Genomic DNA, 27,267 nt, shown 5'->3' on the forward strand with positions numbered 1-27,267 from the left:
TGCTCCTCCATAATTGAATTGAAGAAATCCATGAATTCCATGTAATTAACTTGACACTGATAAAAACCTTCGATTAAAGTAATCGACGAGATTAACTCATAAAAATACTTCGCGCAAAACAACACGTGGGCACAGATGGATGGCGCGCCGCCTAACGTCCTATCCGTGCCAACATACGATATAAACTAAATTGAAAATTGGAAACAAAATACAATGTTCGAAATTCAAATCTTGATATGACAATAATAGGTGAGACGGAGATAAGGAAAATGCGTGCGTTCGAGCGAGATGGAACTATTGGCCAGACGGCCCGCTCCACCCCAATCGCTCGGCACAGGGGTTGTCGCCAGACGGAATCGCTTCAAAATTTAATATTACTACCTGCTACTTAGATAGTATTAAAACAAAATAAATCCACGCAATTGTAGACTTTATTGTGATAACAAAAACATGTATTTTTCTACTGATAATTGATGGATATAAGATGTATGCCCCGAGCGTATTTTAAGTAGTAATTATAAATAGCAATCGTATGGATACAATGCGCAAGGTTATTCCAAGAATTCGGATTTTAAATTTAGCTTTTGTCTCGATAATTATTGAAAAAGTTTTTACAATAACTAAATTATTCACAATGAATATACAGTTACAGCGAAAAATGGTTTAGATGTTATGAGTTATCAGCTATCTTCATATGCGACAAGCTTATTATAACTTATTACTAATATACTGTGGCACTACAACATTTCACGTCATCTTCATCTGGATTTTAACGTTAGCCAGGTGAATTTCCCAAAGTTTCCTGCAGATAGAAGAAAACTGTGTGCATACTATAGTACTAAACTTATGTCATAAGAGAAGTCAATTTGTGATTTTTTTCTAAAAGAAAGTTAAATTAATTTTGTAATCTCTCCGTATACACCAGTACAAAAGCCGTGACCATCTCCTTAATCTGGTATCAGAGCCACAAGCCCAACGTTAAAATCCCATAGAAAATTGGGGTGCGATTGTATTTGGCAGAAAATTGCGTCTCACAAATAATCAATTAAAATTTGTAAGCATTTGGTATTTATTGATATCTTTATAAATGGGGTAAAGTGGCAATACGGGCCACAGATTGATACGGGCATTGGCCATATTTTGACAGGTCGCAAATATTGCTAAAGGGTTATAGTATGTTATGATCAATCATTTCAGTCTGTGGGAAGATATTATAAATCTTTGAAATTGTTAACATTTGATTCCAATGTTTAAGGAATATTATTTTCTCATTTGTGGGCGGGAATTTAAAATAATATATTTTTAACATTTAGATTTCCAATTTAATAATTCTTATTGCGTACCACGTTAGACTTGAGTGACTTTTTGTGACAATGACAAATAAACATAATGGAATAGACATTCTTAATACTTCAACTTGTCAACTTTTTTCATTTATTCGCATCGCTCACGGGGAATGCCCCACACAATATATACAAGCTTTGGTCCAGCGATGACGTCATCTTGCCCTTCAAATTTCTAGAAAATTCCTCGAAAAAAAATCCGTTATTTTGGATGTCGTTTTAATGTAGTATTGTGTTTCTTTTCCGCCTCTCTGAAGTAGTAACAACGAGACCCTAGCCTTGATTCCCAATAAAATAGTTATTTAATACAGAAACAACTCTGCCCCATGCCCCACGGAATATGAACGAGAGTATGTCAGTCCCGCCTCAATGGTAACTAGATGGAGTAGTAAGCACCAGTTCCTGGCCTTGATACCTAATAAAATAATTTGAGATGCAGAAAGATCTTTGCCCCATGCCCCACGTAATGGATACGACAGTCGGTCATTACAGTGTAATTGATCTTTACCTTTTAATAATGTAAAACACATTTAATTCTATGCATCGCAGGTAACAAATAATTTCGTAAAATAATAAAATCCCTACAGTTAAAGCTTTTTAAAAATAAGTTCTTTATAACCTAATTTATCAACAATTCGGTAATAAAAATACAATAGTTAACAAAAAAAAGGTTCAAATTATTAAATATTTTGGATATAACAATGTCTTGTATTATCGGAAAGGAAGTGAATAGATACTGTATTCTGGGAACTTTCGAACTATGAAACAATAGACCGCTCGGTATTGGCCACATGTATAAAGACAATTGTCTATGAATCATTTGCTTTTTGGATTTTTATGGCTAAGATTAAAACTACAACGTGGTCTATATCTGTTTTTATAACTGTACAGAATTTCTTATTTAAATTACAGCTAATAAATAAGTTTATAAACAATCTATTAGTACGTAAATTTTAGTTTAGATTGATAACTTATCTCATGAGCTCATAGATACTCATGGTAGATTTTATTTTATACAACAATTTTTATATCATTTAACTTCTTTAGGATTCCGTTCTGTTCTTAAAACTATACAGGCTTCTTAGAATAATATTTTATATTACGTTATTTGTTTTATATTGTCCTGTTCACTGTTTATAAATATTTTAATTGCTTTGTTTTGTTTCATAATTTTTATCTATATCTTATGTATTAGTGCACTTCTTGCGCTTGAATTATCTAATTTATTAATATTATGTTTTTCTCACATTGGTTGCCTGGAAGAGGCCGCCAGTTGCCCTACGTTTAATTTAATTATGTCAACTATATAATAGTTCTGTATGCAACAAAGTGTTATATAAATAAAGTTAGTGCTAAGTTTCGTTTCTGAACATCAGCTTAAAGTTTGAAGTTACTGATTTGATGAATACAGGTTTTTATTTTATTGATTTAGTCATATAAAGGATATTTCAAGAAGACAATAGACAACTAAGCTCCTTATCAATTCCTGTGTAATCTATAAGAAAGGTAAAGACTTTGGTAATTAACATTCTCTTTAATGTCTGGAATTTATTAGTCATAAATACGCTTACTCAAATTAGGCCCTTAAAAGCAGGGACTGATGAATCATTTTTCTTTATCAAAATTAACCTTTTTGCAACTGTTATCAATGCCTGCGTTTTTTACATTTATGTACTTATAATCTCGGCTTATAAATAAGTTTGCTCGGCTTATAAATAAGTCGAAACTTAGAGTAAATTTCAGTAATGCTACATTTTTTATGAAATTAAATAATACATTCACAAATAATTTTCTATTGTTTTAATGGAGCATTCTAAACACAAATAACCAATTTCTTTCCTCGCATGTTCTTTGAAGAATCATTATATGTATTATTCTAACTATAACTATCACGGGACAAAGTAACATATAGTAAAAATAATTTGATTAACTATGGTTTAAACACAATGATAGGGTGTCCGTTAGGGGTGTATTCGCAATTGAGTGATAATTAAAATCGAACATCGATAAATCTTCGCCCCGTGCGAAACGACGAGTGTTACATCTCTATTATCCAAACTTAATTACATATGGGTTTTCAATTATCTAAACACAAGTGGACGTTGAGGGGAACTCTTTAAATTACAAAATTTTATAAGATACCTCCATTTAGGTATAATAAAATACTGTATGATTGACTAAGACTTCAATTATCTATTGACATCGAGGTTTGAGGCCGGCAACGTACTTGCGAGCCTTCTGGCAATGTGAGTGTCCATCACTTATCAGGGATTTTCTTGCCTTTTCATCAGTTACGTCATCGGACGTCGAGGCAAAATACGTTTTAAGGCACTTTGCTGCGCACCACTAATGTGGAACCCACAGAAGTATTTCCCAACCAATCCGTTTACCAATTTTTAAAAGGCCGGCAGCACACTCCCGTGCCCTCTGGCAAGTGTTCATGGTCCATTAACATCCGCCTCTTGCACGTTTGCATGTATTTTAAGAACCTTGAGCTTCGGTACTAAACCCTACAAAAATGGATTGTAAATGGCAATACTGCATGGATAAACATTAGCGCGATCGACCATCAGTCATTCGAGTGAGTTTTACAATAATTAAAGCACTCTGTAAAACACCTATAAACTGCTAGTAAAGAGTTAATGGACTGGCTTCATTACCACACCACGCCTCCCCGCTAGGTGGCGCGCCCGGACGTTTTATTGCTGCATTCGGATCTGATTGATAGCATGCGATATTCGACTAATTCAAATTGCGAAATACCACGAATAGGCTTTAAAGGCTTTTCCACTGGGGTTACAGGTTTTTATATGTTTCTTTGTGACAGGTCTAATCGTGATTTCGCCTATATTCGGCAACAAAAGTCTATAAACAAAATGCTGCACAGGGGAAGAGTGTCAGAGCAATTTTCAATACAGTTTATAATAATAAGAGAAATATGTATCTGATAAAGTTGTTAAGTGGAAAGGAAACAATTCGGCAGTGCGCCAGTGCCTCAGGGGTGCCTGATGGTTACGTTGGGAGGTGACATGCGCGGCAGGCGCATGAGGGTAAAATTTTTACGGAACGTCACGAAGATGTGCAGCGTTTTTGTCGAAAGGGAGAGAGCGATTGAGATCGATTGGGTGAGTGAGAAAGGAGAATTACCTTATAGAAATTCTAATTTTTAAATTAAAATTTCGTAAAGAGAATTTATGAAATATTAGTATTTTATATTTTATGCAAAATAATTTATTGAAATCTCAATTGACGAATTGTAAATTAAAATGCCGCGTGTTTTTATTATCGAAGAAATAAATTAAAAAAAAAATTATAAATTTTCGACACTTATTGTTTTAATGACAATTAAATGCATTAAATTCCTAACATATCTTCCTTTTTCCCTCCCTCTAAGTCTCGGAAATCCAAAGGTTTAGATTTGTATAAATATGAACAAGACTAAAAATTAGTTTGCCAAACAAATTTCACTTCTGACATGTGTATGTACTTTGTACGCTCGCACTTTTTTCTATGTGTTTTTATTTTTGATGTAAATACATGTATATATAGTTACCTACCGCATTGGAGTAATCTGTAAGGGAAGCTTATTTTGTAACAATGATTTGCACCTCGCTGATATAGAAGCAGACATAACCCACAATAAAAGAAATGTATAAAATTACTCCAGCAATCATTTGGGGTATAACAACAAACCAATAAATTGACGAGTGAAGATTACAACGTCAAAATTAAAGGAATGCTACGTGTTTTTGTATTTTATGTGATAGCGATGGACGGGTTCCGTTCACGGATAGATAAATTATTGAAATTGATAAAACAATGGATTAATACCAGACAGTTGGGAAGGTCGTAAACGCACGTTGAGCTTTGTGATCGCCGCTGTCTAAACAAATCGAGCGCACGCGCCGTGACGTGTGCATCACTTGCGAGCGTCATAAAGCTGTCAGATTTGGGAATGTGACAAACCTAGACTGTACTCTATGGCAGGACGATGATCTTTGACAAGTAGAAGTTATTGGAAAAAAAGATTAATTATCTGAAAGATATAATTAATATTAATTTGATAATATAATAATATATGTTAATTATGTGATGATGTAGTATTTAACTTTTATTCTACCTTTTAAGACAAATTGCACGCCATTATGTGTGGAAGAATAATATGTGAAACATATGTGATTGTACCACCATAACATTTTTATCATATTCTTCCAAATAAATTATTATTATTATTAGCTATGTTGTTTTAGGCTTATTTATAATTTTGTAATACTTTGTGAATCCAAAAACACAGTTCAATCAAGAATTAATTCTTCGAATTTTGCTATAATATCTTGGAGATCTCTAGCCGGTCTTACGTTCATATAGAAATTATTAAATTGTCAGAACCTCATAAAATCAGCAGAATTTTTCAAATTTAGTCTGCAAAGACCAACCTAGGCGTTCAGGCACCTCTCATTCTTTGCGAATATACCGGAATAATCGCCACTTATTATCTCGGTAGTGGGCTGATTAATTTTTAAAACGCAATTACCTATCTGATACCGCTGCTTTATTTTTTTTATATAGATGTTACCATAATTGTCATGTATTTTAGAAAGCTTGTAGCATATACTGTATCTAGATATATGATGCGATAAAATATAATAAAAAAATACAATTATTTCTTATCTGTGACGTTTTTCATCAATTCTATAATCTGTATTTATCGTAAAGCTCATTAAGCGATTTCCTTGAATTGTCGTAATTATCCGTGATCAAAGGGGACGTGATTGTTTTGACGGCGTTAAGGGTTCTGTGTATAAAGACTTAAGCGTCGTTACTATGGGAACCATATTGTCTTTGTACAGGGATTACATAAATCTTATCAATAAGCTAAATGTTTTTCCTCTTAGGGGAAGAAAGAGATTCATTTCTAGGAACAGTAATGTTAACGCTGAATTCCTATTGTAATTGTAATATATACGTAATACATCAATCTACTGATAGTGATAAAATAAAATAAGAATTGACTATGATGATATGATCTACCTTTTAATTATGTAAGACACATTTTCCGTTATGTATGTCAGAATATGCAGTTTAATATTTTTGTACCATATCTTGCAAAGAAATTATTATTACTCCAAAAAGCTTTGGCTCAATTTAAGGATAACACAATAAACTATATAAAATTGTATACTTACTAAAACATAATACACTTCTAGAAGGTCCGTTATATACTCAATGTATCTTTAACTACATAATATGTCATGATTTCAGTCAATTCCACTAATTAGAATTTCCTAATGGAATCGTGACTAGTTAATTATGCTTACATTTTACATACTTTTTATTTATCTATTTAATTTCTCAATGAAAATATTACAACCATTAGTAGTAAAGGAAAATTATATATATTCAAATATAGTTAATCTGGAAAAATTTATACGTATAAATAGAAAATTAAATCAAACTTAAAAAGTTTGGTCCCTATGGTAGTGTACCTCTAACGCTGGCAGCATTTCCTCCCTGTATTGCGATACTTATATTATTATTCGTTGAGCGAGGAAAGCACCAGCTCTGGCGTCACCTGTACTATCTACCAGGGGCCAACGACCTCTGTTGAGGTTAAATATACCGATATTAAATATTATAACACATAAACTCTAATCGTATAAGACCATAATTCCAATTCATAATATTAAGGAAGGTATTGCATAAAACAAATAGCGTTTAACCTAGCAAGTATATCGAATCGCTGTGTCGGCAATAAATGATTGTTTTCGCCGACAACGGCCGACAAAGCCACCGCGACAAGCGACCTAATAAACAATTACGCATATAAACAGTGAAATTGTTTCGCGTTTTATCGAGCGAATCGTTTCACACTTCGACATGAAGCTTTGACAATTGACCTCTTTCATTGTTACGTTACTTCTAAAAAAAAGAATGAAAAATTCAATATAACTGTAAATTATAGTAAAATAAATAAATCAGTGGCGCTACAACCATTTTAGGTCTGGGCCGCAGAATTCTGTATCTGTTTCATGATCATGTGTATATTTAATAGGTGATCAGCCAGTGCCTGACACGCGATTTTTTATTTCACCGTCCGCGCGAATGATAAATGCGCATATAGAAAGTCCATTGGTCTGATGCCAATAGTCAAACACTGCTCATAATAATTAATTGTAAATTACTAAAATTTATTTATGTTTTTCTGTATGAATGGTCAAATTACAACAACAATTTACAAAACAAAAATGTTTTATACAATCTTCTCTATTTCAAAATCCTGTGCTGAAGATATCTTAGTATCTACAGCGCCGCCCTATGAAACAGATAACCAATAATAAACCCCAGCCTCCCCGAGTGAGCAAAAAGTGTTGTAAATTTATATTGAGAACAGGAAATGATAACCCGCGTGTCGCACCCACCCCCACGCATTTGCTCATTCGTTATTATGATTTTGGGTTAAGCAAAACACGCGTTTCGTATTTTAATAAGACATTTATTAGAGTTATCTTAATAGAAATCGGATTTAAAAAATTAAGATTTGATTGGTTTGTTAGCTTGTTAATGTGAAAAAATCATTGGACATATATATCTTATGTGTAATTCTTTTACCAAAATATTGGCGTCGTATCAAAAAGCCCGCTATGTTAATAAAGTTAATAATAAAATTTGAATTACCATGACCCTAGATAACCATAGACTAGTGCACACTTGCCTAACTGTAAATTCATGTTATCTCGCTTGGATTTTTTGTGAGATTTATTTGTTTTTTGCTCGGGGTGGCAATCTGGATTTTGAAATAATCTCAAGATGCCACATGTGTACACCGGGCGTTTCGGTGATAAACATTTTATTGAATAGCAAAAACTGCCGACCAAATGTTTTCTACCAATTGGGAGGAAGTCGTTTTTCAGTTCCCTTCCCTGAATCTCGTTTAATGCTGTTCGATAATTGGATTACTTTCTTTATACACAAGTTATATTTACTTCCAACACACAAATATACAGCATTTATAATATTCTTAACCTACATAGTAATAATAATAGCAATTAATAATTAGAAAATTTAAACAAATTTAAAATGTTTGGTCCCTGTGGCAGGGTAGGTACCTTTAACGCTGGTTTTTCCTTGCTGTATTGCGATACTTATTCGTTGAGCGAGGAAAGCACCAGCTCTGAGGTCACCGGTACGAGGCGCCAACTAAAGCATTGTTTTTAACAGCGCTTGTGCACTTGAACCCACGGGCAAGAGTTCACTCCAACAGGAACAAAATTTGGAGCAAACACTTATATTTTAGCCGTTTATTATTTTCTGCCTGCTCTGTGGCCGCGCCAGATAATAATAATAATAATATCTGTTTCTTTATTATTCCTTATTTATCTAACATTACGTTTTATTTTTAACAATATTGAGGTAAAGTCTTTGATTACAAGAAAAGGGACTTCGTCACTTTTCTTGATTAATATTTTTTTTCCTAACAGAATATCACTACGTATAAATACGTCTTACCGTTTGATAAGTGTAAGATAAACAAAATAAATAAGAATGTTAACCATAGAGTATTTTTGTTATTGACGAGTGTTATTTTAATAATAATAATTTATTTGCAAGAATATGGTGGTACAATCTTAAGTTCGCATATTCTCCCACACATAATGGCATGCAAATTTCTCTTAAAAGCATATACAAGAATAGAAGTTACAATTACTTTATCAGTCATATCATTATAGTCAATTCTTATATTATTTTATCACTACCTTATTAAAATATATTATGAAATTAATATTAAAAGTAGTACATTAAAACGCTAGTAGGAAGATCTTTGAATGTTTTGGTAAATTATTTTAATCATTGATTGTTTTTGATACAAACACTTTGATTTTTCGATTGAGTAACAATGGCAGCCGTCCTTGATACTACTGAGGGTCCTATTTATACCCCACAGATGCTCCCATGTCCCGTGCGAGTTATTTAAAGATCACTCCCTACACCCTTACCTAAGTGAAACTGAGAGGCACGCGACGCAAACATGATCTAACACACGAAGAAGTGTCATTAAATTGATTGCTAAGCCGCTGCTGTAATTTGCATGCGAATTATATAGATTTTTGAGACTACTTTCTAAAAGAATGTGCGCGAAGCTACGCGGTGTTTGATTCGAGCAAATTTTGAAGGTTCTTAATAGTTCAGTTTCATTCATCTCATACTGGTAGGCTTTTATTCAACAGGGGGGACGGCCAAAAAGAGCAGTCATCGCGGTTGCTTTGCCGGCCTTTGAGGGAAGAGAACTCTTACTTTGAACAATTGGAGGTCTTTTCTCTCAGAGAAGACGCCCCGGGAGTCGATAGTCCACAGTTCTTTAGTTCACAAAAGAAAGTGCCTTTGAAATTATTTACCTCTTTTGAATTCTATTAATTCTAAGACATTAAACAAATTTTTCCCTTCTAAACGTGGACTAATGATAGTACGTACATACTAGTGTTTGTTGCCATGGTTATTATTTGGGCAAAACACGTTACAATATAAAAATGGAAACTTTACACATTTCCTTCGAATAATATTTAGGCCTTTACAAATCTGACAATCCAATGTTGCCAATTACGCAAATCGACGCCAATGTTGCCATATTCAAGTAATCCAATGCGTTTTATTTATAGTTGCATAGTGTTACTCGAGACGGTAATGTGCATGGAGATGATGCATCTGTTTGGGATGCGTTTTGACGCAGACACGCACTTACGAGCGACCTATTGCGTAAATTATAAAACCTATATTACTTTGATTTCATATCTTTCTCTTTTCGATCAGGCTGAAGAGAGAACGCAATTACTCCTGTGACACCCATGTGATTTTTTATACTATATATAGGGGGGCAAACGAGCCTACGGCACGCCCAAAAAGGCAGTCGTCATGACACCCATTTTAGTAGGTGCCTTGCCGGCCTTTGAGGTTGGAGTATACTCTTGAAATGGAGGAAAGACCAAAAAAATAAAGTGTGTTGAAACTTCGTATTAAAAGACGAAATCTTTTCAGTATAGGACAGTAGAACGACATCCACTGTTACTAATATCTGTAATCACAGAATAAATAGCAATTTTATTTTTCTTGAAATAAATGTGATAGGTATGACTTCATAATTTTAAAGGCTGTTATTTGCATACACATCTACGCTACGAATGCGATGCACAACATCTGTTCATCTATTTTAGTGAGATAGCACGGGGGGCGGAATGCTATTGACAAATTGCATATTATCTTAAATTCGTTTTTATTTATTTCGTAATCCTACAGCTAACAAAAATTATGTATAATAACAAACAATAACACTAAAAATATATAATATTTACCTACTAAAAGGTTCAAACATTTACAAAAGGGAAAAAAACATAATGTTTTTTTCCCTTACTTACTCAATACATTTCACTAAGTAATACTTAATTTGGCTGTGTTGTGTGATGGTGTACAAGTGAGGGTATGTACGTGAAGGTGTGTATGTGTATGCTCATGATGCAGGCCTAAATATTATATAAGCTTAAATATTTTAAAGACTTAATTATAAGAAAATGTATTTAAAACTGTACTATGTGTATTACAAATTAGTGATGTTCAATAAAACTGTATCAATAAAATTTAATAACGATTGGATGAATTGTATCGCCTGTATCAATGTATACAAACGGGAGTCACAATTCAGGCTAAGTCTTACCATAGTTTTTTTTTTTATTGACCTGTAAACCGTGTCACACACCAAGAGTCCAAGGACAATCAAGAAAGCGTTTTAAAATCAATTCGAAATAGTAAAAGGAATGCTGACGTTAAGTGTCCGATAAAACTAATCGTAATTTATGTATTTTTTTAAGGCTAATTGCGACAAATCGTCTATTTAACGATAATAGTCGCATCTAAATCGTAAAAAAATATATAATGACTCAAAACACACCTTAATTAGGTACGGAAGTCTCGAACGCTTTTTAATGTTTAACTAATTTGTTTGTTCGTCTCGGAGATATTATGTCAGACTGTTAATCTATACAAATATTATATTGAATTTTGTATGTAATGAATAAACACACACACAAAAATTCTTTCACTGTAACGCTCCTAGAAAAATTTTCCTTCCATGTTCTTGCTTACTAGACTCGTAATCATGCTTTATTTCGCGTTCCTCGCGTGAACACCAACTTTGCAAACAACTCAGTTTTATAACGACCACTATTTAAGTCTTGACTTGTTTAAGCTATCGTGGAATATGCTTAGGAATATTAAGAATATCCATAGCGCATACCTGCATCATGAGCCACCCCACACGTACATACCCTCACTTTCACATCACACAGCACAGCCGAAATAGGTATTAAGTATTTAATATTTTTTATAGATTTTTCCTTCTGTAAATATTTGAACCAATTTCTATATATTATGTATTCCATCTGTGGCTATCTATATTCTTTGTATAATTGTTTTTTGTTGTATATAATGTATATACAATAGGCTTTGTTTCAAAATAGTTCGTAGCTACTACGTATATATTCTAGTGATAGGATGTCATCTCCACAAAATTGTCTTGTGCTTGAAACAACTTTTTGTTAACAATCCACTTTTGATTAAACTTATTATAATCGCCCAAATAATTATAATTATTTAGAGATCAAAACAGTTTTAATTGAAAAAGAAAAACTAATAATGTTATAAAATACGTATATTAACTAATGAAAAGATTTCTACTTTATTACACATGTGTTTGGTGTTTAGGTTTGAATTTTTATATGAAAGAAATGTAAGCAATTTCCAGTAAATTTCAAGTGTAAGTCACAAATTCCTTTATTCAGATAAAGCGTCTAGACACAGCACTCGAATACCAGCTCGATGGCTCACTTGGCTAATCGCTGGGTGCCAGTTAACATTTTTTTACCTCGCCCACTTAAGGCGAATCTAATGGATGTATAAATGTGACTTAAAAGATTACGTTGTTTTTTATTTTCATCGGTGGTAGGACATTTCAAACAAACTCAGACCTTAAACTTAAATTAAATATTATATAACTCTCAATGTGAATAGTAAAAGGATGCAATAAATGGAGGTCATTTTTACTTTCGTCTCTTGTTACTTAAAACTTTTGTGTATCGAAAGTCATATGTATATGTCATAGTCATATGTGTACAAATAATTTCGGCTTACAGCTGGTTCCACATAGTGGTGGTGCGCGGTTGAAACCAACCCAAACCTTCCTCAGGAACTATACTATATATTAGTATGTTTTAAAGTTATCTCGTTAATACAAACACAGACGCGGGGACTTTGGTTTATACTGTAAGGATCATTTAAACTGACAATAAATCCGCATAGTTTTGCATCAAATTGATGACAAAATATACAGGATAAATTATATAAATCAAACGTGTAGCCAATAAAGTACTGTGCCCCCTAGAGTGTTCGCCAATGAGGAATGTTCGATCGGCGTGCGCGCAACAAAATATGTCAGTTTTACGTGATTGCATTATTTCAATAATGTTGAATGATACTTTGTTCTGAGTTTAGATATGCTCCATAAATTTTCTTTAGTGTAGCAAATTATAATAATAAATTTAAATATTATCTATTTTTTTAATAAATCAGGTTGTACTTATACTAAACAGACAGTAAGGATTAAAAACAGATACATAGGGTAGCTAATAAAAGAGGGTAGGAAAAAAATGGCCTTCTCCCGGACAGGGGCCGCATTTTAGAGTAATAAAATTGTATATAATATATTTATTTTCGTATATTATATGTAAATATGATGTGGACAAATAAAGGCTTATTATTACTACTTAAGTGGTCTACCTATTATTTTTTTTTTTAAATAGGTTGCTCCACGTATACAATTAATTCCTTTGAACTAATACTTATTTTGATTCTATAAATCCTATTTCACTTTTCATATATGAAGAACATACAGTTAACTTTGTATAAGGCTTATTGCCAAATATATGCTTCGTGGTTTTTTTGTATCAGCCCAGGCAACCCACAAAACTCAACGTTATTTATAACAAGAAAATAATGAATATAACAAATCTAAGCTGTAAATTTGTAAAGATTTCCAATTAACGGGCTTTATTATTATTAGAGCAGTGTTGGCCTATGACTCCAGCGTGCTCTCATCCCTGAGGTCGTAGGATCGATCCAGGCTGTGCACCAATGGACTTTCTATGTGCGCATTTAACATTCGCTCGAATGGTGAATGAAAACATCGTGAGGAAACCGGCTTGCTTTGACCCAAAACGTCGACAGCGTGTGTCAGGCACAGGAGGCTGATCACCTACTTGCCTATAAGACAAATAATCATGAAGCAGATACAGAAATCTGAGGTTGTAGCGCCACAGATTTTTTTGATTATTATTATTTAACGAAAAGTTGTACACAACAGTATATAATAACAATTATATGTAGAATGATGCAATTACCTCAATATACGACTCGATTGTCCGTAAGTTGGGTTCAGGCACGTAATAATTAAGTCTTTGTTGAATACATTGTATAAAATGTATGGACCACTCGTGACCTACGCTTATGCTCACAATTACCTACGAGCTAATAAATGCGGTTGAATATTGTATTAAAAATAATTATATTTTTGGGGTAATAGTTTTTGGAATCAAGGACATAAATGTAAAAAGTATATCCAATGGTGAAAATAAACATATTATGTCCTTAGAATTTCTAGATTTAAATACTTATTTACAAAATTCTTTGTTAACACTGATACATTGGTACAAGAAAAATAAAATACTAGATTTAATGTGACTCGTAGGCATACAGAACAAACACGAGATCAAAAAAATATATAAAAGCTAAGGCAAGCTGATATCTAAGTGTGACAGGAGCAACTATGGATATCCAGACCCAGCTCATTTATCAGAATGCCTAATCTAGAACAACTCCTCAATTATGCAAGGATGTTAAAACTAATAAGATAAATTGAAAAGCTCTTTTTAAAGTAAAAAAAGGCTGCATAAACGCAAACTTTGTTTCTTCCATCAAGACCTATTGGATAAAGTACTATGTTTTATGAACAGTAATTTATTGAGAGTTAAAAAAATATATTCATGTATTGTTGAAACTGCCTTTTAGCAGGTAAGAGGTGTAATTTTTAATTAACACTATACAAGCCATCTGGTGCATTGGCTGACACGAAAATTACGAGTTCAGAGCTTGTCGATAGCTCGCTTTGTAATTATTGTAGTATTTTTGCAGCATACATGACTGAGTATAAAGTAAATTATATAAGTACATACGAAGGCGATAAACTCAAAAATAACCGAACGGGTTCTTGTACAGTTCTCACGAATAGATAGGGTGATTCCTTTCCATTTTAAGGTTTGATGTAAATTTACTTAAATGTGAAGATTTTTATTAGAGGACAAAGCCGCGGGAAAAAACTAGTGTATACAATATAAAGTAGACATTTAATGCCGCTTCCCTGACGTGTTATTTTTCTGGAATAAAAGGCATAGCGGAGAATTAGAAAATGAGTGAAAAAGAATTCAGAGGAAGCCTTCACGCTGTCGGAGGTTTTACTAATGTAAACATAATGACATGGACCTAATGTAATCCTAATAATATAGTTCTAAAATATATATATATTAGAACATACATATATATATATATATTAGAATGTTAATCACGTTAGACTTACATAAAACAAAAGATGATTGTATCGGGAAAATATTAAAAATTGTCCACATAAGCTTTAACAAAAGTATTTGTACAAATCCCCACACATTAACCCTTCAATGAAATATATAACAAAAGAAACGCGTCAACGCGAAAGGATAACTTATTCAACAGTTATGAAGGGTTGAACTCGTACAGTGATTATGTTATTGGGGTAAATGTTTACTATATACTGACTTATCGCTTGTCATAAAATCGATTATGCAAATTGCATGGTCGGCTTTGTGTACGGCAGTGCTTTAATGTGTTTATATGAAATGGCTATATTTTCAAAGGTTCGTTTATGTAAAGAATAGTAAAAAAAAATATCGCTCTTTACGACTTGTATGTACCCCACGTAATATAAAGGAGGCCCCATAAAAAAACTGCAAAACTGATTATATTACATGCATAATGTAAATGACATTGTCTCAGTTCCCAATAACAGTAGGTTAGGTTTTTTGTTCTCTTTTTTTTTTTCATTTTAAGTGGCGTTTGTGATCAAAGCCAAAAATGTGTACCTTGAATGTTGTCCTTTCATTCATTTAACAAATCATGATGTTTTAATTAATTTCTATTGCCGAGTGATAAAAGTATATAAAAAACATTTGGAGCTGTTTTAAGGTCGACAAATTTACCAAAGATTTTTTTTAAGAACTCTTGCATATAATACACATAACAAATCAATAACTATGACTTACCTGACGGACCTGCTTGTATTGCTCTTCAAAGCTCCACCCTGCGGCGCTGCCCTCGGAAGAGGAGGACGAGGCAGACCCTGCCGGCGGAGCCGGTGGAGGGGGCGCTGGGGCGAGGAACGCCGGGGGAGCATAGAATCCCCCTGGACCTCCACCTGCCATGGCGAACACGCTAGGTGTCGAAAGGGGGGCGCCTTGAGCCAGAGATGCGAGAGAAGAGAGGTGTGGGTGTAGTGATGTCTTCAGAGATTCGAAGTCGTCCCGGACCTGTGAATTAAGAAGACGGTAAAATTTAGTTTGATGCCCGTTGAAGAACATTGTAGTCGTATTTAAAGTATGTTACCGAAAAAAAATTATTACATATAATTACATCGACATTGATAACATTTAAATGACTATATTTGACTTATGAATTATTGGTTTAATTGTATGTATATTCTTTTGGGACGTAAAACTCATATAAATTATAAAATTGTCAGGAGTTCAGAGCAAAATCACTAGAATAAAACATAAAAAATAACACAGACAGAATCCAGTTACAAATGCCTTTATGGGTAGTAGAAGTTATTCACCTTGATCACCTCTCTCTCCATGGGTCTCGGTGAATTCCGCTGAAGCTGATGGTTGAGATTTATTTGCTGATGATTCATCGCGTGGTGTGTCAAGTTGTGCTGGTGCGGATGAGGCATGGGCTGGTGTTGTGGGTGTTGTTGGATGCTGGGGGCGTCTCTGCCTACACCTTCGTCCGAGCTCTCGCAGGATTGCTCACCGGACGACTCTCCCTCCGACCGGGCTGACTGTAAAATATGCTATCATAAGGAAAATTATTTAGAAAAAAAATCTAATATTATTAATATATACTATAAAAACTGCAAAGAACATATTATTTGATCATGTGTAGCAGAGGAATCCAAATAGCTAGTATTTTGGCTTAGTGGCTTTAACGTGCGTCTCTCATTCCTGAGGTCATAGGTTCGATCCCTGGCTGTGCACCAATGGACTTTGTATGTGCGCCTTTAACATTCGTTCGAACGGTGAAGGTCTTCTTATCTTATCTTCTATCTTGAAAAAAACCGGCTTGCCTTTACCCAAAAATTCGACGGTGTGTGTCAAGCACAGAAGGCTGATCACCTACTTCTCTATTACATTTACAAATGATCATGAAACAGATATAGAAATCTGAGGCCCAGACCTAAAAAGGTTGTAGCGCCATAGATTTTTTTATTTTATATTCTAGCGTGAACATCAATAATATACGAGTAGGTACCTATAAATGGAGATAAATGGGATATCACGAAATATATACTATATATCATACATACATAGATAGTTAGCCCACTTTTAGTCATTAGTTCGGTTACGACTAGAAAAACTACGCCTAGTCCATAAATACATAACTGGTCAATTTACTTTGTAGACGACAAAAGAACCCAGCTATATACTTTAATAAATTTAACATAGGAACATTGTCAAGAGGGCTTATTTTTATCATAATGACAAGAAATGACGTTTAATAATTGACAGGTGTATCGTAATTACTCATAAATGTTGGGCGTCAGGTATCGCTAAAAATATATATGTAAATTGTTACTATTAAAGTGTCTATTAGGGTTTTGCTTTGTTTTGTAAAAATATTTAAAGACTTCATTCAGGTAAGAGCAGTGTTGGTCTAGTGGGTTTAGCGTGCGACTCTCCTCCCTGAGGTCGTAGGTTCGATCCCTTGCTGTGCACCACAGTGTGAAGGAAAACATCGTGAGGAAACCGGCTTGCCTTAGACTCAAAAAGTTGCAACGTGTATCAGGCGCAGGACGTGTAGATTGACAAATGATCATGAAACAGATATAGAAATCTGAGGCCCAGACCTAAAATTTATTTTATTCAGGTATTACGGACCGTTCGTGACTTTGTAATTTAAAACCAATTTTCACCAGTTTGGCTAGTTATAAGTCAGAAAATAACCCCATGCCCCATTGGATGAACTTCAACATATACCTACTAGGACATAAGCGAACGATGGTAGTTGAATTTATTTAAATTCTATAGGTAGACGCGAGAAACAAAAATTCAAAAGACCTTCTCTATGTACATTGTCTCCTAATACTATTTGCTTGTACTTCTCCATTTAAAAAAACGTTGTTTGCGAATATTTTTAAATTACTAGCTAGTTAAACTAAAATTTTCAGTTAAAGGTTATTTTTATTATTTTTTGTAATTGTCATGTATTTTGAATTGATTGTAACATATCTAGAAAATGCACTTTGGTGTACATGCGGAAATGTAATTTACTTATAAATTAAGATTTCCTTGAATTACATTAATAATATTTACATTGTAAATGAATTTATTGTATTATTAGTTCGTGTACCGGTAATTAAATGTAAACAATTTAATCTCTGGAATTGTAATCAAACTTTAATTGTTTCTAACCGATTAAGAAATTACATTTAAGTACATACAATGTAAGTGCGATTATTTCTGCTATGTTGTGGATTTAAATATTTAAATAAATGTTTACATCATGGTTGTATAATGATAAAAAAGAATGTTTTCATCATTGGTCCATCTGCCAATCCAATCAACGCTCGGTGGACGAATTTTGACGATTATATAATAAGTACGGCATATGGTAACCACGAAAACACCTGAAGGCTCTCATTACAGAGTTATTTCACTTGTGGTAAACTCCTGCGCAACACGAATTATAATATAATGCATTTCGAGCTTGCAACAAGATTGCAACTGGTACAATTTTCTTCGTTGTATTCAATATGGTTTTATTTCTGTAAACGGATTTTTGTTATATAATAAATATGGCTTGCCAAATTACGCCCGGCGTAATTTTTTTAACGAAACCATCTTCTTTTGAAAGAGTTTATATACGCGATTCACTTTAAATATAGTATCAGATTAAAACAGCTTCTTACGTATTTAAATGAAACCAAACGACTGTTTAATATAATATGTGTAAAAAAAATATATAAAAAGTATTGAAACCTCTTATTAGAGAAGTATCGCAATACAGCGAGGAAATGCTACCAGCGAAGGTCACAGCCACAGGTACCACACTTTTTAAATTTGTTTTAATTTTCTATTTATTAATTTATTACTATGTAGGTTAAAGCTTTAAATACAATTACTATACTTATTCGTTGAACGAGGAAAGCAGCAGCTCTGGGGTCACTGGTACCAGGCGTCAGCTTAAATCTTTAATTACCTGTGCACTTCAACCTCACGGCCCAGTTTCTACTCCAGAGTCCAGATGGAACCAAATCAAAGTTGGAGGAAAGACATATTAGAGCCATTTATTATTTCAAAAAAAATTATACCTAAATAGGTCGTCAGTTGATAGAGGTGACTACCGCAGCCCATAGAACATCCAATAGATTTTTCTCATTTTTGTATGTCCAATATAATGAAGTAGGCAAGTGGCTCTTATTTTTATACTCTTCTTCACAATGAGCATTTTAATACTCATTTAAAACACTTAGAAGTAAAGAACACAAGTAATATTAAAGCTATATTGTGGCAGTGTATCGGAGGAGCCCGCCCGCGGCCCACAATTACGACATTAAAATTATCATTTTATTTCGATTTTTATTTATTATTCGCATTATTATATTGTGGGGTCATTATCGGTGAAATGTTTCGTTCGGATAAATGCCTCGCTCCAATCGTCACGCGAACTCGATTCCCTGATTTTGGGTTCCTTTGGGAGCGTGTTTACGGAACGAAAGATTTTGAATATTTTGTAATTGTAAGATGATCTGTCAAGCAACGAAGAACAATTTCTTTTCCGGGAATACTTATAAAGCCCCTAATTTGCGAATTATTTATAAGCAATTGAGTGTTGAGTGCCCATGGGCGGTATCACTCAACAACAGGTGAGCCTCCTGACAGTTGCCCCGTTCTTTAAAAACAATTCTGGTGTAATGTCCCTTTACGTAGGAAAACTTTACTCTGAAAAGAAAAACAAATGAAAACTTCATAAGTTTCTCTAACTCTACGGAGCCCATAAATCAATTTAAATTATTATAAAACACGACTTTCTCATGGTTTCGACTGCTACTGAATTCCGTCTGACTTTTTTGAGTCGGCAATTTAATATAAACGCTCTATCGATATTATGATATATGACTAGCTTCCGACCGTGGTTTCACTTGTGTTTTTTTTGAAGCCAATTTATAAAATCTTTACTAACTGTTTCGTTAAATTTAAAAATATTTATACAAAAAATTAACTTGTATAGAAAGTTCTTCCGTATAATTTTCAATAGGTTATTATCAGGTTGAGCAGTGTTGGCCTAATGGCTTCAGCGTGCGACTCTCATCCCTGAGGTCGTAGGTTCGATCCCCGGCTGTGTACCAATGGACTTTATTTCTATGTGCGCAATTAACATTATCGAACGGTGAAGGAAAACGTGAGGAAACCGGCTTGAGGCTGATCAGTGATCATCTACTTGCGTTTAAAACACATAATCATGAAACCGATACAGAAACCTGAGACCCAGACCTAAAAATAACCATTCAAACAGGTCAAAAATATACTTCAAAATGGTGAAATAATTATTTGTAATATAGGCGGCCTAATAGGCTCACTGACATTATACTTATGGGAATCCAACAATTTAACGGAAATTTAGACTAGCCAATTGCCATTATTAAAACGATTATCAGGTCCAGTTACTGATACGTTAGCACAACATGTGCTAATGTCTAATCAAACAGAATCGCTAGCCCATGGGCTTTTGTCGAAATCGCTCGTGATTTTATAATATAACATTAACCGTTTGATGTTGACTTAACTGAAAACCAACGAGTCAATAATACTGACCGGAATTCCACTTGACAATGGCTGTTCTCAAAAATATCAATCCTGAATATAGCTCAATCGAAATTGTAAATGGTTTTTTTTTTCATGTATACGGGCAGCCTCATACGGGCAGGTGGGTCACCTGATGGTAAGTTATACCGACCCTCATGGACACTCACATTGCCAGAAGGCGTTGCCGGTCTTTTAGAATTGGTATGCTCTTTTCTTGAAGGACCCTAAGTCGAATTGGTTCGGAGATACTTCAGTGGGCAGCTGGTTCCACGTAGTGGTGGTCCGCGGCAAAAACTGCCTGCTCAGTTGTGGAACAACGGACGTCGAGGTGATACGAATGGTATTTTATATTCTGCCTTGACGTCCGATAGTCAAACTCTGCTGCAGGTAATAATCCTAACAACACCACTGAACACTCTCCATGGTAAATGCGGTAGAAGTAGCAGAAAGATGTCACATCTCTACGCAACGCCAAGGGATCAAGCTGCTGGATTAGGGTCAGGTCGAAGGCATTAAATCGTCAAACCCAAAATGAAAGTAAGAGTGAAGGAATTCGTTAATTCGGAGCCATTAAAGGAAAGGTTTTAAGATAAACAGTTGAACCTCATTCTCGGAAGATTTCCGAACCCATATTAACTCTAATATAAACGGGAGGCCCCACCGCCGATTAACACTTCGACAATTTAACCAAAAAACGATAACTAACTGTAATCCATAGCCCTTAAGATCCATTTTACGCTGCAAACTAATAAGCTCATATCAATGAAGGCTAAAAATGCTACACTTATGGAAGTTAAGCTGAATAGTCTATGAGATTACACAAACACCTCCGATGATCCAGAAACTACGACATCGAATATTGAATCTTACACAGTCGTCACGAAGTCGTCTAACGGCAAAACCGCGCACAATTTAATATTTGTGATAGAAATCATAATCGTGTCTGTGCGAGCGGCTTTTATGAGACATAATCAAATAGAAACTTGTAATGAAAGATGTCGTGTACATGTTTAGTATGCAAAACAAATATGTAATAAAATACCAAACATAATTTAACGCAGATATCTTGCGAAGGCGTGCTTTTTGTCAGGTAGAGGTGATAGGAACAAAGGATTGAATACATGATGATGTAAATGTTCGCACACGATCCCTGGAACGTTTATTAGCAGGATCCGTCACGAAGAGCTTTGTCCACACATTAGGAGAGTTAGCACCCGGGATCTTTGCTACTATTTGCCTAAACAGGGCTATGTTTGCCTAGACCGCCGAGTGCTTCTCAGTTGCGTCAATCATTTGAGCAATGCGTTAATTCTGCAAATTTACGTAAGCGAGGAATTTCTGATTGTATATCTTTCCTGGTATTCGCATGTTCTATTGTAATTTTATGATATTGCTCGTAAATCTCGAAGTAGCTGCTTTATGGCCACAATGAAGTTTTATATAACGCGACATAAAAGCACTCATCGCATGCATTTGAATGAAATCCAACAATGCGGAGCTATGGATCCACAATGTTGCAGTGGCGTTAACGGCTACGCTGACATTAACATTGGCGGACGTAAAACAACCGCCAATAAGTCGAAGCCTGCATCGAAAGTCGACAAAGCAACAGGTTCTGCCTCGACAAACAAACCGTGTTTGCATTACGATCCTGGGCCTTCATTTAATAATTCTCGGGAACTAAAAGCCTTTGAACATTTCATCGGATGACCCTCACTGTTTGCACACACTCCTGCGTCGAGATGCTAATGTGGACACAAGGACCAGTATCGGCGATCGGCCATCGATGCTTTTATTGTCGGTCATCCCTTCCAATGAGCTGCGTCTAATATTTCACATTGTCGCCATCCACATTCCCCAACATTACAAACGTAGTCTTATTTCTCGACTTGGAAACGTGGCTGTGAATTCTTAAGCGAGTCGAGAACGCCAGGAAGCCGTAATAGCTATTCGAAGTAAGCCAAGTATTTGAGCAAAACAAAAGGTGATAAGGAGGGGTAAATAACCTGACCCATTGACGGCGTGACGCCGCGCACACATCACAGAGCACTGGACGTGGCGCGCGCTAACTCACAACAGCTGTTTGCCGCGTCAAATGTTTTGCTCAATATTTTAAGCGCCCATTTCCTTACGGTCAACCGGCAGTTTCACACTTTTTACGGACATTGTCGTCGATCGATCATGACCATTTTTATTATCGTCTTCTAACACACATCTCACAACAATAACAAGTAGTTTCGTGCATTCGTTCGAGTCCATCAAAATACTGGGCACGTATCTACGACAAATTAAAGGAGTAATATTATTCAAAATACCGCAACAGCGGTAAATAGAAAGAGATCGTGTCGCTTATTGTGATGATAATTATTTTGTTGGACAAAAACTAGAAAGCGGGCTACAGAAGATGTGCCTATCTGTTAATTATTGTCACCAAAATGGCGTCTGGCATTGTAAATGACTCAAAATGGCGGAGTGACAAATCACTGGGTTTCGTGTACATTTCGTTTGATTGACGCGTGCCAGATTCCGACGTACCTTTATACTATTTATTTACTCGTAGAAAGTGCAAATATAAACGAGTTCTATTAGAATTAAGAGATGATCGATGTTTACGGAGACGAGGGCGCACAGAACATCGACGAGCAATTAATACAGAGAAGGGACAACTACGAGTCTATTGACACAATATTTGACAATTGACATTGGGAAATATCGAAATCGTTGAGACAATTTCGAAGCGTAGCAACGTCTGTCAAATATTGACATTTCTCACGCGACGTCGGCTCGTGCCGACACACCTCTGCCTCACCCGTCCTATTCCTTCCGCTTTTCACACAAATAGGTAATAATCGATTGGTTTTATTGCGTCGTAGGCGCGGTGCGAGCCGCCTCCATGGTGATAGTTCGGAGAATCTTAAAATGTAACAAGTCGTCTACCCGTAAACCGTTTCTAAACCAAATATAAAGAAAGGAGAATGTTTATTCGAGACACCCATAATATCGCATTATACTATTTCCATACAATTTAGGACGGACTTAGGTCCTTTAAGAAAACAGCGTACCAGGCCGGCAACGCACTTGCGAGGCTTTTGGCAATGTGAGTGTCCATGGGCGGCGGTATCAATTAACATAAGGTGAGCCTCCTTTTGGCCCCCTGTTATATAAAAAATGTAGATGACGAGGCAAAGAAATAAGATATTTTCGTAAATGTTCAGTTACGGAAGCAGTGACTTGAAAAAAACTCATAAAATTAGACTAATCCAGCTTTCTAAATAGCAGAATTGGTAAAACGCAAACAAAAAGATAAAATCACATTTTGTTATTTAGGATTAATATGACGGTTGACGCATTGCATAAAAATTGTGTGAAACGTGAATATCTCGTACATTATTTGCATTCGGTCCATAAACAAACATTGTATGGAGCCTTTGTGTTTTGTGTTGAATCAGTAAGGGAAAATTGTAAATCCACGAATCAGCTTAGATCATCTTTATTTATTTATTAAAGTTCACGACATCATATAAAATGCTATATATACAGTATGTTACAAGCTATCTTTTCTTAAAAACATGACAATTATGGTAAACATAAATGTTATTAAAATTCAAATACAATAAAAGTACAAGTAACGTTTTGCAAGCAAAAAATCACTAATAAAACAGCGGATGGTATAACAATGTTTTTTTTTAAATTGATCATCCCATTACCGAATATATCCAGCACCGCATAAGTACTGTTTATTCCGTTATATTCTCGAAGAATTCGAATAAGAAGTGCCTGAACTCCTAGGTGAAAATTCTGATGATTTAAACATGTTTAAGTAACCTTTATATCGTTGAAGTTGATAATTTAAAATCATCAATGGAAATGCCGAACGGATGTGGTTTTCTGTTTGTGTAAAAGATGACCGACTCTTACGTGATGTCACGTCCTACGTGAAAACCATGTAACGAAGGCTAATCTGATGACACGGAGACAATTTCCTAATCATGTCCATTTACATTCATTTCTATGAGAATAATAAGGACGAAATTTTAACTTTTACATATAAAAAAATCAGTGACGCTACAAGATTTTTAGGTCTGCGACTCAGATTTCTTACACATACTGTCGACTATTTGGGTTTAAAGCAAGCCGGTTTCCTCAAAATATCTTCCTTCACCGTTGGAACGAATGTTAAAAGCGCACAGAGACAGAAAGTCCATTTGTGCACAGCCGATGATCGAACCTACGACCATAGCGATGAGAATCGCACGCTGAAGCCACTAGGCCACCACTGCTCATCAAACATATATACCAAAATAATATACATACCTACATAAAGGTGGTTCAGGCGGGACAAACACATATTAGTGTATGAGTGTCTACATAGGTGAAACCAAATAATAATTAAAACCCTGTCTTCTCATATATTTGCACATAACTTTTGTAACATATAAACAAAGGTACCACAAGTTTCGCTAAACCACCGTTTAATTACCAAGCCGTTGTGGTGGTCGTAAAGTTAGTGCAGGAAACTAATGTCCAAACCGCAGATAGGTCACCATCATGTAACGGATACACTGTAACTGCACTTTGACTATATATCAAAAATATCAAAAAAAATATTCAGCACGATAGGCCGCTCGTCATCTCAAGTGAGATGCTCCAAGAAATAGCTTGATATTTTAAATGTGTTATTGTTACTCAAGAATAATTTAAATATGTAGTTGTAGGTATATACTGATTAATGTCTATAATTAAAAAAAATATTAAAAGCTAACAAGTGTATGTACTACTCCAAATTTCATTTTCGTGTCCATTATGGTTTTTTTTCAACATCTAATTGGCTGTGGGCAGGCCACAAAGCGCGCATAGACAAGAACCGATGAGACCTCGGTAGAACAAAAGAACGCGCAGCCATCCACAGGTGGACTGACGACATCGTCAAGAAGGTTGGCTCCCACTGGATACAGAAAGGCAGTGCAGGGCGTACTGGAGGGAAATGGAGGAGGTCTACATGCAGAAATGGACCAAACTAAGAGGCTGATGACGATTGTTTATATTTTTTTACATATCTTGTATTGGTGAAGTATTTGTCATGTTTCCATATTCATAAATAACTGTTTATGTTATTACGTATTACCAATAATTAAATCTTTGGCTTATACAAAACCTTAAAATTTCTGATTTTATGACTACCTATAATTAAAAGAAAATACTTTAGAAAAGTGCGCAATACTCAATGGAATACCAAATAGTACCTCGTGTAAAGTATGTAATATATTAGGTATATCGTTTATAAGTAAATTGAATAAATAACTATCCAAACCAAAATATTGTCGATCAGTTTATCATTGGGCAGTATCATTGAACACAATGTCACATATCGACATCTCTTCATAGCATCATTAATTTGATTCAATATTTATTATGATGAGCAACGATTTGAAGATATACGAACCCAAATCACGAACCATCAATCGAAAAGGATTTGAATTTGAATTCCAATATAAAACATTATAACAGTAATGTATAATACTTAAGCAATTATGAAAATTATTTTGTTTGAAAAGACTTTCGTGATATCGTATCGTATCGATATCGTATTCGTCAGATTTGCAACTTATCACGAGTCTTTTAGGATCTCCGCCATTAAGTTATGGAATACGCTCCCCGATCCCATACTATTAGCTAAGAAAATAGTACGTGATTTGACTATCCCTGACACCCAAGCAAGTGATATCACGAATATCAGGAAAAAACATTTAAAAAATCAGTTTGTTTTAACATCCTGCATAAAACAAACATGGAACCTCTTTTCCAAATTCTCATCAAAGTAAACTTAACAAAAATCAACAAACCCTTCTCGATATCGTTCAAACAATTCGATCGAAATAAAAAAACGATTCAAATACTTCCTAATCGATCGAAAACGTCAACCATTGTATTTTAATAAATAGCTTTATTCACCACAGAACATGTTTTGAATAAATCAAATTAATTCGATAGTCGATCTGAATAATCTTGAATTCGTTATTAAGATTGACTCGATAACAATGTTGATTTTTTGGGATGAGAACACCTACTGTACAATAGCAAATGCTTGTCTTTAACCGGCTTAAAAAGAGGTATTTATTTACAAAAAAATTGAAACATGACAGTCAGTTGGCACACTATTAAAGTCAAAAATCATTTATTCATGTAGGTAACACAATGTACACTTATGAACGTCAAAAAAGAAATATAGGTTACATTAAATGCTTCAAATTTTACATTTACTGCCAGTTCTCAAATCAAGGGCGTAGAACGGAAGAGAAGAACTGGCAAATATAAGTATACTGAAAGTCTTGCGAGTGTGGTAAGCATCCCAAGTGGTCTACAAAAACTCGGTTTCTTTGTACCTATGGGATATGTGCCAAGGCCAATGTTGTTTGCGATACCAAGGGCCAGAAAAGTCTAGTTGCACAGATCCCCATTAACAAAGACGTATCCACTGAATGCTGTCTTCGACACTATCGATATTTGTATATTATGTATTGAATATTATATATTTTTTCGACATTATTGTATTGGCTTAGTACTGTAAGGACTGTACTGTATTTCTGTAAATAAATATATATTATAAGTCGTGTATGTTTCTTTCTTAGAATGCAGTTTTTGTAATCAAAACAATGTCATACGCTTAATAGGTGAGAAAATCCATAAATCATCTCACTTCTTGTCGTCTCCGATTA

General features: G+C 34.7%; 1 protein-coding gene across 5 annotated transcripts in view; it reads right to left on the minus strand.

Moving 5' to 3' along the window:
• LOC125052234 (protein dead ringer) overlaps window positions 1-27,267 on the minus strand; it is a 110,855-nt gene that overhangs the window by 54,657 nt on the left and 28,931 nt on the right. For 4 of the 5 annotated variants that reach the window (XM_047652962.1, XM_047652933.1, XM_047652953.1 and 1 more), the window contains exons 2-3: window positions 16,303-16,539; window positions 15,734-15,997 (exon numbers count right to left, since the gene is read on the minus strand). In XM_047652962.1, coding sequence (XP_047508918.1) covers window positions 15,734-15,997; window positions 16,303-16,539 — 501 coding nt within the window. The remainder of the gene's footprint in view (window positions 1-15,733; window positions 15,998-16,302; window positions 16,540-27,267) is intronic. The other variant, XM_047652944.1, reaches the window with a different exon arrangement.

Source organism: Pieris napi, chromosome 1 (assembly GCF_905475465.1).
Source record: "Pieris napi chromosome 1, ilPieNapi1.2, whole genome shotgun sequence".
Taxonomy (NCBI): Eukaryota; Metazoa; Arthropoda; class Insecta; order Lepidoptera; family Pieridae; genus Pieris; species Pieris napi.